We start from the raw sequence: 18578 nt of genomic DNA on the forward strand, positions 1-18578 counted from the left end.
CTGCGGGAGGCAGGCCTGTGGTCACGGCAGGGGAAGGGCGGCCTCTCAAGCTCCCAAGTGACAGAGCTGATGGGTCTGCGGGAGCGGGGTGGCGGGGTGTCCCTCCAGGGCAGCAAAGGCAGATTACAAATGGACTCAGGTCAGCTCTTGTCAGGGTGTCAGAGCGGCGGGGGATGGACCAGGATAAGAGGGGGGAGGAGGGGGCGGGTAATCGGGGGGTTCTTGGAGGAAGTGCCAGGAGCAGGGAGCTGCAGAGGTGGGTCAGGCAAAGGTCACATCAAGTGCCAAGGCCCTGTGGGCGAGCTTGGACCCTGCTGTCTGGGTGCAGAGGGTGAGACCCGGGCAGGGAGTGCTAAAGAGGAAGAGGATCCCACGGTGCTAGTGGTGGCCAGATTCCCCTGGGGACCACTCTGTGCCCTGGGTCACACTGTCCTCTAGAGGCCCCACGGGGCCTCCCCCAGATCTTCCTACTGCAGGACCCCAGCACTTGTTGGGGCACTCACCTGGAGGTGCTGATGCTAAGTCTGGCTCAGTCGCTGGGCCCAGTGCACCCATCCCACAAGCTGCAAATCCCACACCAAGCTAAGAGCTGCCTCCTCACTTGTGTCTACCCAGGCTCCAGTCCACATGACCGACTCTTGTAGACTCTGCTTACAAGCTCACTTACTCTGGGGGTTAATCCTAGGATTTCAAGTTGGCTGTTCTAAAACACTGAGATTGCCGGGCGTGGTGGAGCACACCTGTCATCCCAGCATTTGGGAGGCTTGAGACGGGAGGATCGCGGTTCACGCCCGGCCTCAGCTACTTACTGAGGCCCTTTGTGCCACTATGCCTGGCTAAAAAAAAATTTTTTTTGAACAGGGTCTCCCTAAATTGCGGACGCTGGCCTCCAACCTGTGGCCCACCTGTCTCAGCCTCTCTGAGTAGTGCCACCACTCTGAGCTTGTGCCACCACTCTGTACATTTCAAGTTAGTGTTCAGGTTTAACTAAGCAGGGCACTGTGCTGGCGCTCCCCGACCCTCTCTCTAACTGTTCTGACTTCTGAACACGGGAATTCTGTTCATTAATTTTTTCCCCCCCGCAGGCTCCCTTGCTTTATGCCTTGAAGGAATGCATTTTTTTTTTTTTTTTACCAATCCTTCTTAATGGAAGGTGATTTCATGGTCACCATGTCGACTGACTCCGCACTTGGTGAGGGCCCTGTTGACAGCCCGCCGGTGTCTTCTAGTCGCCGGGTTGTTTTTGTGTATTTTGATGGACTGTGCTTTTTCAACCGTTTCAGGTCCACAGCGAGATCCCGCAGGCAGTTCGGATTCCCCACGTGCCCTGGTCCTTCCCCGCCTTCTCCGCATTACCCCCACTCGAGCTGTGCATTTGTTGCGGAGATGAACCCGCGATCGCCCGGGTCCGTGGTGTACGCTGGGTGCCGGTGGTCGCAGCCCCACCGTGAGACTGGGAATTCGGGCTCCTCGCTGGTGGCCGGGTTAGGACTGGAAACCAATTTAACCTGAAGTCATGGTGCGTGGTGGTCTTGTCTTAGAGGAGGTTGGGGTGCCGGGCTGGGCTCCCCGGGGGCGTCCTCCTGCAGACCCGCTCATCCGCTCTTGGTGGGTTGGGGCCTTTACCTGCAAAAATTGGGGGGGGTGGAATGGGAGACCATTTTTCTGGGATGGAAAATTATAACCAGAGGCAGAAGGAGAAGGGAAGAGCTAGCTAGCTTCAGAGTCCTGTGCAGGAGCGAGCCAGGCGCCTGCCCCCAGTGCGCACGCGTGCCGGTTCAGCCCCCCCCTCCCCGCAGTGCGCATGCGCGCCGGCTCAGCGCCCGCTCCACAGTGCGCAAGCGCAGGACAGCGGGCGTGACGTCACTCCGCGCCGAGCTCGGTACTGCGGGGCGGGTGTCGCGCGGTGTCGGCGTCGCCATGGAGCCGCGGGCGGGTGAGGGCGCTGCGGGGCGGCGGAGGAGAGGAGCTGGCGGGGCCTGGAGGGGGACAGGCACGGGCGGGGATCGAGGGGCCGTGGGGACCTCGAGGATGGGCGGGGATCGAGGGGCCGTGGGGACCTCGAGGATGGGCGGGGATCGAGGGACCTTTGGGGACCTGGACTCCAAGGAACCGTGGGGTGTAGTGGGGACCCAGGGGAAGGGGACTCTGAGGGGACATCGGGGAGGAGGATGGGGACTCCGAGGGACCCTTGGGGACCGGCGGGGCATGGAGGGTCTTGCTGGATTCCGGGAGGACTTGAACCTGCAGCCCCAGCATTCGGGAGGCTGAGACCGGAGGATCGCGGTTTTCGGACAGCCTCAGCTACTTAGTGAGGCCCTTTGCAACTCAGTGAGACCCTGTTTCCAAATAAAGAATAAAAATAGGGCTGGGGTATATCTCGGAGGTAGAATGCCCCTGGGTTCCATCCCCAGTACCAAAAGAAAAAGAAAGAAAATAGGTTTGGGGGTGTAGCTTGGAGGTAGTGGGCCCCTGGTTTCCATCCTCAGTGTGTGTCTGTCTGTCTGTCTGTCTGTCTGTCTGTCTGTCTCTCTCTCTCTCTCTCTCTCTCTCTCTCACACACACACACACACACACACACACACACACACACACACACACGATGGGAGGAATGCAGGTAAAGGTTGGAGGGCTGCTTGCCGCCTCAGGTGAGCTGTGAGTGAGCGCCAGTGGTCAGAATCACACAGATTTGAAAACCAGGCTCCTGGCTGGTGGCAGGGACAGTACTGGAAACCAGCGTAACCTAAAGTTGTGGCGCGTGGTTACCACGCTGCAGCAGATACCATTCCAGCCTGAGCTCCCAAGCCGAGTGCCGGGTTGCCTGTATCTACACCTGAGTCGCTCAAGGCGTGCCAGGGTCTGTTAGATTCAGGCGCCACACTAAAACAGACTCACTCTGGCCCTAGGGCTTGCACAGTGTGCAAAGCACATGCAGACAGACCAGGATAAGGCAGCAGCGTGATAGCAGTGATCTTCGGGTCAGCAGAGGAAGATAAGGCCGAGGTGTGATGGTGGTGAGACCTCCAAGGACTCCTGCTCTGCCAGGACTGAGCTGGGACTAGAGAGAGGATGAGCGGGCCCCCAGCCCACCTGTCAGGGCCCCGGCCTGGTGGGGGAAATAGGCAATTAGGGGACAGGGTTCAGGCTTTTCACACATATGTGTTGCCTTTGCTATTCCAATCTTTTCTTGTGTTTTCATAGCTTTCCAAGGGCAAGGGCCTGCCCTTTTCTTTCTCTCATTCCCCTCCCCTGCCAGCTAGCCCGCTGCTTTATAAATGGGAGTCACTTAGATGTGTAAGAGCCACTGGCTCCCCAGAGCAGGGGCCACAGGTTCTGCAGTGCTCGGGCCATTGGCTGAGTCCAGTGCGGTGGGCGGTGGGGATCTTCCAGGTCTGCAGGTGCGAATGGTGGAGTAATCATGGCAGGGTAATTGTCTCTGTGTGAGCGCACCCCAACAGGGTGTCCTCTGGGCCCCTGAAGGCAGACATCTGTCTAAGGTCGAGTCCTCGGCTCTGCTTCCTGATAGAGCTGGCACCACAGCTCAGCCCGAGGGAGAGGAGAGAGGTGCAAAGGCCAGCAAGGGGGAAGGTGGTGGGCCATGTCCTGTGGCCAGGGAGAAGCCCTGCTCCAGCTACATTCTGGGTGTGCAGCAAGCCAGGTGGGCATTGAGGCCCATGTGGTCAGCAGGGCTCATTCGCACACCGGGGATGAAGGGGCCACCAGGAGGGGAGGATATGCCTCGGCCGAGGGCAGAGCTGACAGCAAGCCCAAGAGAACACCCCGGAGAGGAAGAGCTGGCTGACTCTGCAGTGTGCCCCATCCAGGCGAACAGTGTGTTATCTCAGCCTCCATCTTTTGTATGTGTGTGGGGTGGGGGGTGTGCGTAGTAGAGATGGAACCCAGGGGCTGTCTACCTCTGAGCTACAGCCCTAACCCTTTTTATTTTTGGTTTTGAAAGAGGGTCTCATGAGGTTGCTGACAGTCTCACTAAGTTGCTGAGGCTGGTCTTGAACCTACAGTCCTTCTGTCTCATCCTCCCAAGTACTATGATTATAGGCTTATGCCACCTCACCCAGCTTCTTTGTGTTTCCCAGGCACACCTGAGGCTGCACTTCTGTCTCTCTGTCTGACCTCTCTGTCGGTACTGGAGATTGAACCCAGGGACGCCCTATTTTGTATGTTGAAACAGCGTCTCACTAAGTTGCAGAGGCCCTCATGAGGTTGCTGAGGCTGGCCATGCACCTTCAGTCCTCCTGTCTCAGCCTCCCGGGTATTACAGGCATGCACCTGTGCGCCCAGCCCTAGTCTGTACTTTTGATTTCTCACAAAGCCCTGGTATCAGGCCAGGGGCAGGACGCGCTGGCACCATGGCACGGGCTCCAGGAGGCCTGACTGCGGCGTGCCTTGCCTGCTGTGCCAAGGAGATTCTGTCCAGCCACACGCTGCTGAGTCTGCGCACAGTTGCAGAAGAGCAATTTCGGGCGGGGAGGGGGTGCGCACACCAGGAGCAGAAGGTTGGGAAGCAGCCAGCCGCCGCCAGTGGCGACTGCCCGAGCACACGTTGGCCCGTCCTTTAGAAGGATGCCAGGTAAAGAAAGCGATGGGTGCTTCCTACACACCAGGCTCTAGTTACTTCAAGATTTCACCCGAAGTTAAGAACTCAGACTACCGCGCCATCTGTCCAGCCATGTGTGCATGTTACCACTCACAAAAGATGGAGGCTGAGACGGGAGCGCCTGTCGGGTGCAGCCTGAGCTAACGGGAATTCACAGGAAGGCGCTGGTGTGGGACGCCCGGGGAGGAGCTGGCACTGACGTCTGCTCTGGTGCGGAGGCGCCGCGGCTGGGGTGTACGGCAGTGCCGGGCCACACACACTGCGGAATTCCTTCTTGTCTTCCCATGAAGTCACCGCCCTTGTTCCTGCCGCAGGTGTCTCGAAACAGGACATTCGTGAGCGCATTTGGGACTACATGGAGTCACGAGACATAGCTGACTTCCCCCGACCTGTTCATCACAGGATTCCCAACTTTAAGGTACTGACACATTTCTGAGTGTTGAAAGGAGAGCAGACTGTTTGTTTGTTTGTTTATTTATTTATTTATTTATTTTTGGTGGTACTGGGGTTCCTGGAAACCCTTCTACCTCCAGCCTACACTCCCAGACCTATTTTATATTTTTTTTATTTGGAAACAGGGTCTCTTAAGCCAGCGCGGCTGGCTCCGAACCTTCTTGATCCTCCTGTCTCCGCCTCCCAAGTGCGAGGATTACAAGCTGCCCCACGCCTGGCCTGCTGACTGTTTGTAAATAAATAACACTAGTAAGACTGCCTGTCCCCAGCGCTTCCTGCTGGGCTTGAATTTGGCAGCAGAGGTGTGGCAGCCAGACAGGCGGCAGTGCACCTGTGTTCAGCGATGTCCCTGCTCAGGTGCCCGGGCCTCTGCTCAAGCCGGCCGGCTGTCCTGGAGGCCCTGCTGAAGCTGCCGAGGCCTGTGGGCAGGGCAGTTATCCCACAGCAGGCCAGCGCTGTGCTGAAGCAGGCCCTTCCTTTTCTTATTTTATCTTTCATGTAGGGGATGGAATCCAAGCTACACCCCCAGCCCTTTTTTTATATTTTACTTTGAAACAGAGTCTCCAAGGGCCTTGCTAAGTTGCGGAGTCTGGCCTTGAACCTTTGAGCCTCCCCATCTTGTCTGGTGCTACCTTTTCTCAGAACTGGTCCCCGTGGGAAGGCCGGTCACAAGATGGCCTGGGAAGAAACCACTGGCCTGCCTGACTCCGGGCCCCACTTTCCCAGCTGTTTAAAATATAAGACAACCTTTATGGTGTGAAACTATAGTGCATCGATAAAAGACAACTAAGATGTCTGTTTATTAGTGTGTTAATACCAAAAAAGTTGGCGTGAAAGAGCAGTATGGCACAGTTCATATTGTTGGCTGTGTGTTTTCCAAGAAATGAAGCGCTTTCAGGATCGACACAGATACCCTGTTACCCTGCAGGGCTGGCCCTGCCTGCTAGCACCCCCCACGTTCACAGGACTTCCTTCCCAAGCTGCCCCAGGCCCCCTGTTCCCGGGCCGGGCGCCGACCACCCTGTGTCCTTGGCCAGCGCCTCTTTGTGTGCCCTTCTGTGGCTGTTTCAGGGCTGGGCACGCCGCGGCAGGGACATGCCCTTGCACATGAGGGGTGGGGAGAAGTGTACACAGGACCCCTCACAAAGCTTAAGGTGTACTCGCTGGGAGGGGCTTCGGTCCTGCTGTTTCTTGACTGGGGGGGGGGGGGTCACACCGCTGTTTATCTTGTGAAAAGCCACCCAGCTCTGCACTCTTGATTTGTGCCCTTTGGGTTCCTAGTTGACCCCGTTCTGCCCGCTCTCTCACGCGGGTGCTCCCTTGTGCGACTCAGTGAGCCCCGCCCATCTGGGTGGGGTGTTGGTGCCGAGACCCTCCGTCCTCTCACTAACGTGCAGTTGCGTTAAACAGGGCGCGTGTCGTGCTGCCGAGCACCTGCCGCGCTGGCAGCCATTCCGGGCGGCCAGAACCGTTAAAGTCAACCCCGACGCGCCCCAGAAGAATGCGCGCTTCCTCGCCCTCCATGTAAGTGCGGTCTCTCTGTTCGCCTAACTAGGGGTCCTATGTGGCTTGCCAAAACATCAAAGGCCTAGACGTGTTTACCAGGACACAGGAAGTGAAGGTGGACCCCGATAAGCCTCTGGAAGGCCTTCGGCTGCTGGCGCTGCAGGTAATCCCGCCTCCCTGAGCCGCGACCTGGCACGAGGGCGGTGCTCTACCAGGAGGCTGTGTGTGCATGCATGCGCCCTCGCCCAGCCACCAAGCCCGACTCTAAAGGCCGTGCAGCCCGGGTGGCCCGCAGGGGTCCAGCCAGCACCCCAGGGCGCTTCTGAGCTCAGAGGGACGGTTTCAGAATGATGGCGGAGGGGCTGTGCGAAGCTTCTGTGCTTGTTCAGAAGGGAAAGGCTCCGTATGGTTACTTATTTCACTGTATTTGTAATATAATTCTAGGCAACATGGTAACTCTTTAGTCAGAATATGATAAGTGTGTCCCCAGAATATAAAGGAGGGTGCTGTTTCTCAAATGTAGATCCCCAGGGTTGACTTAAAGTAATTAATCATAGGCAGGCATGGTGGTCCAGCCTTGTAATCCCAGGATTTGGGAGGCGGAGACAGGAGGATTGCAGGTTTGAAGCCTGTTTAGAGGCATTTATCAAGGCTCTCAGCAACCTAGTGAGACCTTCTTTCCAAATAAGAAATAAAATTGGGTTGCAAATGTAGCCTTTGGGGTCAATCCTCAGTACCAAAAAATTAAAATAAAAAAAAAGTAGTTAAGCATTACCCTGGCATGGTGGCTGATGCCTGTAATCCCAGTACTTAGGAGGTTGAAACAGGAGGATCCCAGGTTCAAGGACTGCTTCAGCAAGTAGTAAGATTATCATCAACCTAAAGAGACCTTGTTTCAAAATAAAAGCAAAAAATAAGGCCAGGGCTGTTGCTCAGAGGTAAAATGTCCTCGGGTTCAATCAGTGCCACACAGAAAATGTAATCATTTACCTTCATATGTATAAACATGGAATTTGGGTATACATTTTGATATTCACAGCACTTTAGCAACTGTAAATCAAAATAGGCATAGAAATTAAACACAGACAAAGCAATAAAAGCAATAGCATTCAGATGACCCCATCCGTTTCATATAACAGACACTGCTGTTCCAAAACAAGTCACCTCTAGCCGTGTGGCGGTGGGACTGAGGTCACAGCACAGTACTCTGATGGGCGCTCCCAGCGGGGAGGCGGGGGCACAGGCCTGGGCAGCGTCTGCAGCCCTGCCTGCCGAGAGCTGCAAAGACACGCAGGCTAGAGCGGGCCTCACCTGGGTCATGAGCAGAGCTTGCCAGTGGTCCTCTGTGCCCCTGGGGACAGACCACTTCTAGAAAGGGGAGAATGATCCCAGAAATGTGTGGGACCCAGAGCTGCCTCCTGGCCTGTCCTTGCAAACTCTACAGAGAAGGCCTGGCCACTGAGTTGAAGCTCTAGTGTGTCAGATGCACCCGGAAGCCTCCTAAAGCCCAGCATGTCCCCCAGCTCTGGCTTATTGGTAACAGGTGCCTAGGAGCTGCTCCCTCCGCCGCTGGCCTGGCTCCCGCCTGGATGACCTGTTCTGGTACCCACAGTAAGAGATTGAGAACCAGGGAGCTGGGCGTGGTGGTGCACACTTGTAATCCCAGGACTTGGGCGGCTGAGACAGGAGGATCGCAGGTTCGCAGCCAGGCTCTGCAACTCAGTGAGACTCTGTTTCAAAATAAAGAATAAAAGCCAGGCGGGGTGGCGCACACTTGTAATCCCCGTGCTTAGGAAGCAGAGACAGGAGGATCGCGCAGGTTCGAAGCCAGCCTCGCTGGCTTAAGAGACTCTGTTTCTAAATAAAATATAAAATAGGTCTGGGAGTGTAGCCCGGAGGTAGAAGGGTTCCATTCCCAGTACCACCAAAAAAAAAATAATAAAGAATAGGGCTGGGGTTGCAGCTTGAAGGTAGAATGCCCTTGGGTTCCACCCCAGTACCACCAAAAAATAAATAAATAAATAAAAAATAGGGCTGGGGTTGCAGCTTGGAGGTAGAATGCCCCTGGGTTCCATCCCCATTACCAAGAGAATGAACTAGGTAGAGGAGCATCGGTGTTGTGCTGGCTTGTTGCCAGCAGAGACGGTGTCCGTGCCCACTGGTGTAGCTCACGAAGCCGTGAGGCGCCAGCGTCACGGGACAGCGGCGCTGTGACTGTGCGGTGGTTAGTGCTGAGAGCGGGCACGGAGAGTGAGGGCCGGGATGTCTGAGAACAGACCTGAGTCCAGGTGCTCGTCGCCAGCCTCTACCTCTAATGGTTTCCTGTGGCGAGTAAACTAGAACGATCAGGCTTGCCAGCGCCTGCCACCGTGGTAGCCCGCGCGGCGGTGCCATCCTGCCACAGCTGACTGGCACATGTGCGTGTGAGTGAGTTCCTTGGCACCACCAAGATTGCAGAGCACAGCAGTGCCTTCCCATCCCGAGACAGAGACACAGCAGAAAGGCCACGCCGGGTTCAGTGACGCGGCCTCTTGTTTTTTCCTTCAAAGAGTAAAAAAACACTGCTGGTTCCCACGCCACGACTGAGAACGGGGCTGTTTAACAGGATCGTACCCCCGCCCGGCGCCACGCAGGAGGAGCTGAGGCGGTGTGCCACCGCGCAGGTGAGTGCGGCCAGGAGCGAGCTGCGGACGAGCGGCCGTTTCTGTAACTCTGCTGCTGTTTTGCACCAAGTGAGCAAATCATAAAAATGTGAAACAAGAAGCCGGGGCGGTAGCGCGCGCTTGTAATCCCAGCACTTGGGAGGCTGAGATGGGAGGATCGCAAGTTTGAAGCCAGCCTTGGGAACTTAGCGAGACCCTGTTTCCAAATAAGTAAAATTGGGCTGGGAATATAACTTGGAGGTAGACTTCCTCTGGGTTCAATCCCAGTACCACAAGGAAAAAAAAAAAAAAAGCGGACCTCTGGCGCCCTCTGGTGCTCCCTTGAGGGGTTCTTTAGCTCTGCACACCTTATTTAGGCCTTGCGTGGAAGCCAGCGGGGAGGCGGGATGGGACTTCCAAAACATGTCTACTTGGGAGTTGCCTTGCGGGTTCTGAATAATTGCTCACAGTTCTGTGGATTATATCATCGTCACTGCCTCACAATCTAGTAAAACAAATGTGTACAGTAGGGTGTATTATAATAGAATTTGTCTTGTATTTTAGAATTAAATACAATTTGTGACTTTTTGTGTGTTTATGGAACTGGGGATCGAACCCAGAGGCATTCTGCCTTGGAGCTTAACCCCCTAGCCCAATTTTTAAAATTTCTGTTTGGAAACAGGGTCTCACTAGGTTAATGAGAGCCTCACTGCATGCTGAGCCTATCATGGAACCTGCGATACTCCGATCTCAGCCTCTCAGGTCCTGAAATGACAGGCATGCACCACCACACCCAGAATTTTTTTTTTTTTGGTGGTACTGGGGTTCCTGGAAGCCCTTCTGCCTCCGGGCTACACTCCCAGACCTATTTTTTACATTTTCATTTTGGAAACAGGGTCTCCTAAGCCAGCGCGTGCGGCTGGCTTCGAACCTGCGCGATCCTCCTGTCTCTGCCTCCCAAGCGCGGGGATTACAAGCGTGCGCCACCACGCCCGGCTAGAATTTTTTTTTTTTTAAAGAATCCTATAATAAACTCCTAAACTCCAGGTCATTTGATTCCAAACTGATTAAGAAAAATAAGGTAATTCAAGATATTCCCTTCTTACAGGATTCTCCCCTTTTGTCTAATAGATTGATTTAGTCTTTATTGATACCATATCTTATTCTAAAGATGGAATTAGCTATGACTTACAAAATTACATGTAATAACATAGAAAAATACACACACACGTGTGCGAGTACAAAATACACACGTGTGCGTGTATAAAGGAGCAAAGCCACAGCGTGGCCAGCGTTCCTCTGCAGGCCATGGGCTCCCGGCCTCTGAGAGGGGAAGAGCACGTGGCCCTCCTGCAGCGGGCACCCTGGGCAAGCAGAGCATGTGACTGCTGGGAGCCCACCCCAACCCTGGGCCCAGCCCACAAGTGGCCTGCGCGTCTGCCTGGGAGGGGACCTGCCCCCGCACCGAGTGGCCCGCTCCCGTGACCCAGCGTTCCCGCAGGACCGCGAGGGCCGTCGCAGCTGCACGGGCCCCGGGAGCTTCCCGGCCCGTGTGGCCTCCTTAGGCTTTGCACACAGCCTCTGATAGTGTTGGCTGAAGTGGTGTTTTAGAAGTGGGTATAAATACATTAGGGTAATAATGGCCTCTGCTATTTTATATTGAACAAGCATTTCTTGCAATATGTATTTTATTGTGTTTTTGCGGGACTGGGGTGGAACCCAGGGGCCTTCCAGACCTCACTCGTAGCTGAGGCTGGCCGTGAATCTAGATCCTCTTTCTCAGCCTCTCAAATGCTGGGATTGCGTGTGTGTGCCACCAGTCCGGCTCTCTTACGATGTTTATACCCACGGCTTCAGTCTGGGTGCGTGGCCTCCTCACGTAGCCCAGCGCCGGCCTGGGAGGCAGGGGCCGGCCCAGGGCTGGGACTCCCCACCGCTTCTGCCCTCTGTACTCCTTTCCTGCCTCACAGGAAGAAGTGACTTGCTAATATCATGAAACTGGGGTTCTGTGGCTCTGTGCTGGTAGCTCCACCAGCCGCCTCCCTGGGATGAGACTGTGGGAGAGGGCCCCCGGGACGGTTTCTGGAACTCAGTTCTCCAGAACACCGAGTCCGCCCTGCCGGGCGTGGTGGCAGGGCGGAGGGACTGCTCCTGAGCTGTGGCGGAGGGCCACGGCTGAGCTCTCGGCTCGCATCTCCTTTGCAGGGCGTGAGGAACTTCAGCGTCCCCATGGGCTTAGACACCAGAGTCCTCGTGGATTTGGTTGTGGTGGGCTCTGTCGCCGTTTCTGAGAAAGGTAAGATTGGAAAGGACATGGCCGGCTGTGCCAGGCGTTCCCAGGCTGCCGTCCTGGCTTCTCCGCCCGCCTCTAAAGTTGGTGCCATTCTGCTCTGTGGCCGTGTGCTGGCCGGCCGCTGCACTTATGGCTCCTGTGCTAGGACTGAGCCTCGCCCCTTCCTGCCCTCTGTAGAACTGCCCCTTTCCTAGCAGGGGACTAGAACCAGGGTGCGCTCTTCTGGCGTTGAAAGACTCTCGCCTCGGCCTGCTGCACCTGGGCTCTTGGTGTGGGAGGGTCAGGGGTGGGGTCTTGGAGGCCCATGGCAGGGGGCAGCCTGGGCTCTGAGCCCAGCCCCCGAGGAGCGCACTGCCTCCCTGGACTGGGAAGCAGGCGTTGACGCGTGCTGTCTACACGGCGGGCCTTTGCAGGAGGAGGCCAGCCCCGCGCTCGCTGTCCTGCTGTCAGAGCACCTGCTTGCCACCGATCTGTGTCTGGGCAGCCTTCGTTAGACTGCTTTCGCCATCCGCCCAGTTCCTGTTGCTGCGTCTGGGGCATCAGGCCTGGGTCCTCAGGAGCACATGTTTGCAGCGCGCCTGCCGTGTGCCTGTCCTCGCCAGTGGACTGGAAGGCGTGGTCCCTGAGGCAGTGGCGCTGGTGGCATGGGGTGCAGAGGGCCCTCCTGCCTGGGGCGGGTGCCCCCTCACACACAGCTCCAGCCCAGCGCTGGCTCGCCAGGGGGCCCGTGCAGATGACTCCGGAGGACCAGCGTTTGCTGGGAGCACCGCCCTCTGGCAGGCAGGCTGCTCCTCAGAGGCTGGGGCCAGGCCGGACTCTTGGCAAAGGTCTCCTGTTTAAAGAGCTGGTCGGGATTCCTCTTTTAGTTCAGGCTGTATAAAGAAGAAAACTATTTTGTAGCTGTTGTTATTTGGTAGCGTCCAGCTCAGTGCAACAGGCAGGCATGATTAGGAAGCTGAGTGGTACAAGCACCCTCCCCATGGTGCCCCGACCCTCCCAGGACCACTGCCGGGTCCTGGGGTGGGCACGAGCGTGCTGGCACTGCGCGTCAGGCTGCACCCTGCACAGCCCGTGCCCACGTCAGTAGAGGGTGGCAGTGTGTGCTGTGCCCCTGGCTTGCTGGGCGACATGTCTAGAGCCAAGTCGCTGCTGAACCTCCTTAGGCCGAATGGCTGCTCGGCGCCCACAGCATTCCCCTGCAGCTGAACCAGGCCGCGGCCGATGGGCGGAGGGGTCTGTCAAGCTTGCTGATCTTGCGCTCACAGATGCTGCTCGAGGGAATCGCGTCCTTGTAGTGTGTGGCTGTTCGAGGCGGTCCGCGGGCATTTCCTGCGAGGACTGCTGGACCGAAACCTCGACAGGTCTTGTTTAAGTTCCCCAGCGGAAAGGCAGCCGCGCATGGCCCCCGGCCCTCCTGCTCCCTTGCCCTCAGCCGGAGTCGGGCCTGGTCATTGCCAGCAGTCGGATACTGGCCGGCCCTTTCCCATCTGCCTTGCAGTTTGCAGCGATGCTGAACGGAGTGGAGCCTGCCGCGCGCCATCCCTGCCCGCCTTCTCCTTCTGTGGACAGTCCGGGCTCTTTGCTGCTGGGCTCTTTCCCGGCCTCTTTGCACGGGTGGTTGGAGTTTCCACCCATGAATGGCTTCATCAGAGCTGAGTCCTGGAGAGGCGTAGGGGGCCCATGTCCACTGGGGTGACGCTGGTGACAGCCGAAGCCTCTGAGCTGCCGGGCTCCCCACCAGAGGAAAGCACAGGCTTGCATTCTTGCCCCTGGCTGGCAGCAGCCCGGCCTCAGCCTCTCCGCAGCTCGACCTGGCCGGCATTTGTGAGGGTCTTGCTCTGGCCTCCCTCTTTTGGGCTGCTGCTAGGTGCTCTCAGAAGTCCCTGCGGCCATCATCTGTCCAGTAGGCCTGACCGCTGTGTTATTTCTCTCTGAGGTACACAGATTAAAAATACTTTGTTTTCAGTAGGAATCTGTTCCTAGTTTCTGAAAACTGTTCTTCCATCATTTTGAACATGCCTTGTGACATAAAGCCCACAAAGCCCGCTGTGATGCTTAAAAAGCCCCCTGTCCACCTCACCGAGTTTAAGCCACTGCGCGGCTTCAGTGGGCTGCTTGTGTTGCTATGGAGATAGCTCTGGTACTGGGATGTCGGGTCAGGTGTCTCCTTCCACAGTGGCCAGACAAGAGCGCACTCCTGCAAGGCGCCCAGACCCCAGCGAGACACTAACGTTCCGTCTTGTCTCTCAGGCTGGAGAATCGGGAAGGGAGAAGGTTACGCCGACCTTGAGTACGCCATGATGGTGTCGTTGGGAGCCGTCTGCGAGGCGACACCAGTGGTCACCATTGTCCACGACTGCCAGGTGCTCCTGTGGGCCACTCAGCAGGGCCACCGCCCCCTGCTCGAGAGGAGGGGTCTGCTGGGCACCTGTGTCCCACGCAGCGTTGGCCGGGGTGGGGTTGCTGGTGGCGTGTTGCTGGTGGCATGGATTGGGGTGCTTCTGTAACCGCCTCGTGTGCTCTGCGCGGCGGCGCAGTGAGCCCGGCTTCTTGCCCGCCTCTGTCTGACCAGGTTGTGGACATCCCGGAAGCGCTCCTCGAGGATCATGACCTCACAGTGGACTACATCCTCACCCCAACCAGGGTCATCTCCACGGGCTGCAAGCGCCCAAAGCCAGCGGGCATCCTGTGGTCCAAGGTGGGTCTCTGCGGCCAGCTCAAGCTGTGGGCGGCTCCTCCCATGGACCCCCCGCACGGCCACCTCTGTAGGCCAGAGGCTGTATGTTAGAATCTCCTGCGGAGCTTTGAGCAGCTTAGCTCAGAGTCATGCCCCTGGGTGGTCTGAGGCTCTGAAACCAGTGTCGGTCTGAACAAGCAGCCAGGCTGGAGGTCCACAGAGGGCAGAGTGGCTGGGGACAGAGAGCGTGTGCTTGTGACGGTGCCTGCAGACTTTTTTTTGTTGTTCCTAGAGCCGCCCCCCCCCCATCTTGAGTGCACATCAGGGCCTGGCTCTTAGTTGAGCACACCACAGGCCGCATCTCCAGACAGGGTGACGCAGAAGCTGGCCAGAGCCCCCGGCCAGGTGACCGCATGCGCTGCAGTTGGCCTGCCTCGGGAGGGGGGCCAGAAGCCAGCCGGTGGCTCACAGTGCTGTGTCTGGTGGCAAGCAGTCCCAAGAGAACTGCAGGTCCCCATCCTTGGGTGCAGTCTGGCACAGCGCCGCTGCGGCCCAGCCCTTCCCTTCCTGGTAGAGCCAGGCCTTGCCTGTCCTGCACCCAGGAGAGGCATGGTTGATGTGATCACACAGCTGACCCTGTGATCACCGGTGCTGAGGGATGTCCTGAGCACGCTGTGTCATCAGGAAGGGGTGCTGCCTAGGAAGCCCCAGGGCCGGGGTCGAGCACCGTTGCCCCGTGGCCTCCCGGCGCGCCCCAGGCAGGTGGCATCCCAGCGCAGCAGTGCTGCCTTGGCCGTGCGGAAATATCAAAGTGTTTTCATCAGTGGATGGAAAGCGTTAGTGTCCCGAGTGGGCGCTCGTCTGTTCTGCAGAGGTGGGTTAGCAGTAGGAGCGCTCTGGGCCTGAGTTTACTTTGCCCAGACAAAGTAAACTTTTTTTTTTTTTTTTGCTCCCCAGACATCTGTGAGTTTTAGAATGAATTTCAGTATCATCCTTCTCTTCTCTCAGTCAAGTGAGGTGAGAGCCAGAAAGAGAATTATCTTGCACCGAGCTGCAGCAGCGTGTGGCTGCGTGGAGGCCACGCCGCGTCTCCCGCACCGGCGGGCAGCAAGCAAGCGGGATTTCTGACTCGGATCTGACTTGCTGCGTTTCCAGGGGACAGGGTTTCCGACTGGCTCTGCAGAGAGAACACATATTTCTAAGTGGCCAGCAGCTATGTGCTCCCTGGAGAGCCATCTTGGCCTGTGGGAGTCTGATTCGCATTATAATTTTTGAAGAATGGAGTGATTGTCTTCAGAGGGCAAACAGTATTATGTTTGATTAACAAACAGAATCTTTGATTTCACGTGGCACATTGACAAAATGTAATAGCTGTTCCTAATTGCCAGCCAGGAAAACCGAGTAGCGGCCTGCGGGCTGCCCAGAGAGCCGCTGTCCAGCCGCCCCACAGAGGGCCCTCTGTCCGCGCTGAAATGGCTCGCAGCTGGCCCGCACACTGGCCTACAGATGAGCCAGCTGACCTCAGCTTTGTCATCCTCTCCCAGAAGCATCTGCTCTGGACAGGAGCAGCCGTACTTAAAGGGGCCGTGTGTCCACCCACGAGAGCCCAGCACGCCAGAGCCCGAGGTTTGCGTGGCTCACCTTCTGATCCTGCCCCACTGGCTCTCCTCGGCCCGCATGTGTCCACTCAGGGTCAGTGGCTCCTGTGCCGTGCACGAAGGACTAGGGTGTATTTTTCATCATGTGACTGATTTTGTGTGTGTGTGGCACTGGGGATTGAACCCAGAGGCATTCTACCGTCATGCTCCACCCCCAGCCTTTTATTTCTTATTTGGAAACGGTCTTGTTAGGTGATGCAAGTCTTGCTAATTTCTGAGGCTGCCCTCAGGCCTGTGATCCTCCTGTTTCAGCCTCCTGAGTATGGGGATTACAGGCCTGCGCCGCTGCCTGGCTCCTGTGACTAAAGGTGGTCCCTGTGCAGAAGCCTGAGCCTCATCAGGAGGACAGTGGCTTCTGCGGGGGCCCTGGGAGGACGGAGCCCACCAGAGGCGCCGTGTGAGCAGGAGGCGGCTGCGCCCTGGCTGCCCGCCCTCCGTCCCTGTGTCGCGCTGTCACTTCTGTTCTCCAGATGGCGCATGTTCAGTTTCTCGCCATGCAGTTTTAATTTGACCATATTTTATAAGTGCTTGTTCTGGTGACCTAAGAAGCCCTTGGAAAGCAGATGACGACCCTGTCAACCCGCTGCCCAGCGTCTGAGCGGGCGGGGAGGCGGGCCCGGAGGGCTGTGGTGGGACTCGGGCCCAGGGCTCCGAGGCTCCTCCGAGCTCTCTCCCTCCAGGGAGAGTCACGGGAATGGCGAGGGCCAGGTGGCTGCTCAAGGTCAGAAGAGCGGAGTCGCCATGTAGGTGAGTGGGGTGTCGACCCGACTCTCACGGTGCTAGTTGGACGGTTAGTTTAGCGACACCTTGAATGCAGCTCAGTGCGGGTCTGTATCGTGCTGTGCGCACACTGCTTGTGGCCCAGGGAAAGGCAGAGGCTCTCTAGGAGGGGAGAGCTGTCCGAACCAGATGTGTCACGGTGTCGCCCCTCGGGAAGCCAGTCCACGCAGTGTCCAGCCGGCTCCGCCCAGGCCAGTGGGCCAGCCGCCTCAGTGCTGGGCCGCCTTCTGCCCCAGGGTGTTTGCTGGGCCTTGTGCCCGTCCGGGTCTAGCAAAGCCGCCCTTGTGCAGGGCCCCATGTGAGTGGCTCCGCCTCCCAGGTCTTCACAGCGTGGCCTCGCTGGCAGCCGTGGGTACCGTGCTGCGCTCAGTGTCAGCCTGGCTGGTGCTGCCTCCTGGCTCTGTGTGGAAGACCGTCCTCCTGCCCACCAGAGGCGCAGTGTGTGGTGTGAGGCTATCCTGGGGCGGTCTGGGAAGTTGCTGCAAGTGACTAACCTAATGCCCTAGCCCTTGAGGCCTCTTCTGGGTGGGGCCTTGGGCAAGCGCCCAGCTCACTCTGTGCCTGCTGGTGGGTTCGGCACGAGCCCAGGCTTCGCTAGGCCAAGGAGCCAGGCAGGGCTGCAGGGGGTGTCAGGACACCTCTCCTTCTGGCGGGCCCTGCAGCCCACTGGGCACGCAGCCCACATGTGCAGTAACAGATGCAGATGTCGCAGGACTGCGCGGGGCCCTCCCTGGGCCACCATCCCCTCAGACGCCCGAGGATGCTCAACAGCTCTTCCTTTCCAGGTCAGCTGCGAGATGCTAGAGAAGATCCCAGTGCTCAGAAGCTTCCTGGAGCGAGAGAGGCGGGCTGGGAAGGACGTCACCCTCTGGGAGGAGCGCCAGCCCCTTCCGGGGCCAGGCAGCCAGCACCCAGCTGCCCCTAGCGCCCCGGGGCCTGACTCCATGGGAGCGGTTCGAGGCCGCCCGCGGTGGGAGGACACGCTGGCCGCCTCCACCCTGTTTGTGGAGGACCTCCCCGGCGATGCCCGCGTGAGCAAGCTGAAGCATGTCCTGCGCGAGCGGGGCGCGGCGCCCCTGCGGCTCACCTGGCAGGCACCGCAGCACAGGGCTCTCCTCCACTACCAGGACCCGGCGGCGGCCCGGCAGGCCTTCTCCTGCCTGCAGGGCCTGCACCTGGGCGCCAGCGCCCTGAGGGTGGTGCTGGCCAGGCAGCAGAAGGACGAGGGGCCTGCTGGGCCTCCCCCAGCTGCCGCGCCGTCTCCCTCGCCGGGCGTCTGACACATGGCAACCCCCACTGCCGCTCCGTGGATCTCCAGAGCCCGCCCGCCAGCAGCCCGTGGGCCCTGGCAGGCAGGCCGGGAGGTGGCTAGTGGTCGGTTTCCTGCTGCTCGGGGGCTGCAGACTACAGGCTGACCTGGTTCTGGTCCTGGGTCTTAAGCCTGTGCGGCTGCATTTCTCTGCAGGACAGAGCAGCTCTGAGGGCTCAGGGCAGTGTTAGGGAGGGGTGACAGTTCAGGCCTTAGGAGAGGTAGGGCAGGGGAGACCGTGGGCAGAGACTGTGCCCAGGAGAGGCTGCCCAGGACCAGGAGCCAGGCAGGCCAGGCCCCGGTGGAAACTCTTTGTCAGGGTGCAGCGCAGCCGCCAGGCAGGAGCCCGAGGTGGGGCGACCCAGGCCCCTGGCCGGACGCAGGAAGCTTCGTCCGGGCACTGCTCTGTCCACGCACGCCCTCACACCTGCCCGATGCCCGTGTTTCCTCTCTACCCCAGTTCTTGGTGTCTGCAAAGCAAGCTGGGTTGGTGCACTGCTCTTTCTCAGCAGAAGTGCTTTTGCAGTTGACTGGACAAAAGTGGGATCTGCATTATAGTGGAGCTGTGTTCGCTCCAGGGCGGCCGGGAGCTCCCGGCTGTGGCACCAAGCCTCACCTGAGCGTTCAGGCTCAGGACCTCCCCAG

The 18578-nt window shown here is 58.2% G+C and overlaps 1 protein-coding gene across 1 annotated transcript; it reads left to right on the forward strand.

The window, feature by feature from the left end:
* Window positions 1-4931: 4931 nt before the first annotated feature.
* Window positions 4932-17904, forward strand: MTHFSD (methenyltetrahydrofolate synthetase domain containing; the record flags this gene model as incomplete). Its single annotated transcript, XM_080702869.1, has 7 exons — window positions 4932-5033; window positions 6624-6737; window positions 9124-9237; window positions 11422-11512; window positions 13760-13872; window positions 14082-14207; window positions 17410-17904. Exons 1-7 carry the CDS (start codon window positions 4971-4973, stop codon window positions 17902-17904), a joined length of 1116 nt encoding a protein of 371 aa, XP_080558995.1. The 5' UTR covers window positions 4932-4970.
* Window positions 17905-18578: the final 674 nt, after the last annotated feature.

The sequence above is a fragment of the Muscardinus avellanarius genome (assembly GCF_963383645.1).
Source record: "Muscardinus avellanarius genome assembly, chromosome: 10".
NCBI classification, from domain to species: domain Eukaryota; kingdom Metazoa; phylum Chordata; class Mammalia; order Rodentia; family Gliridae; genus Muscardinus; species Muscardinus avellanarius.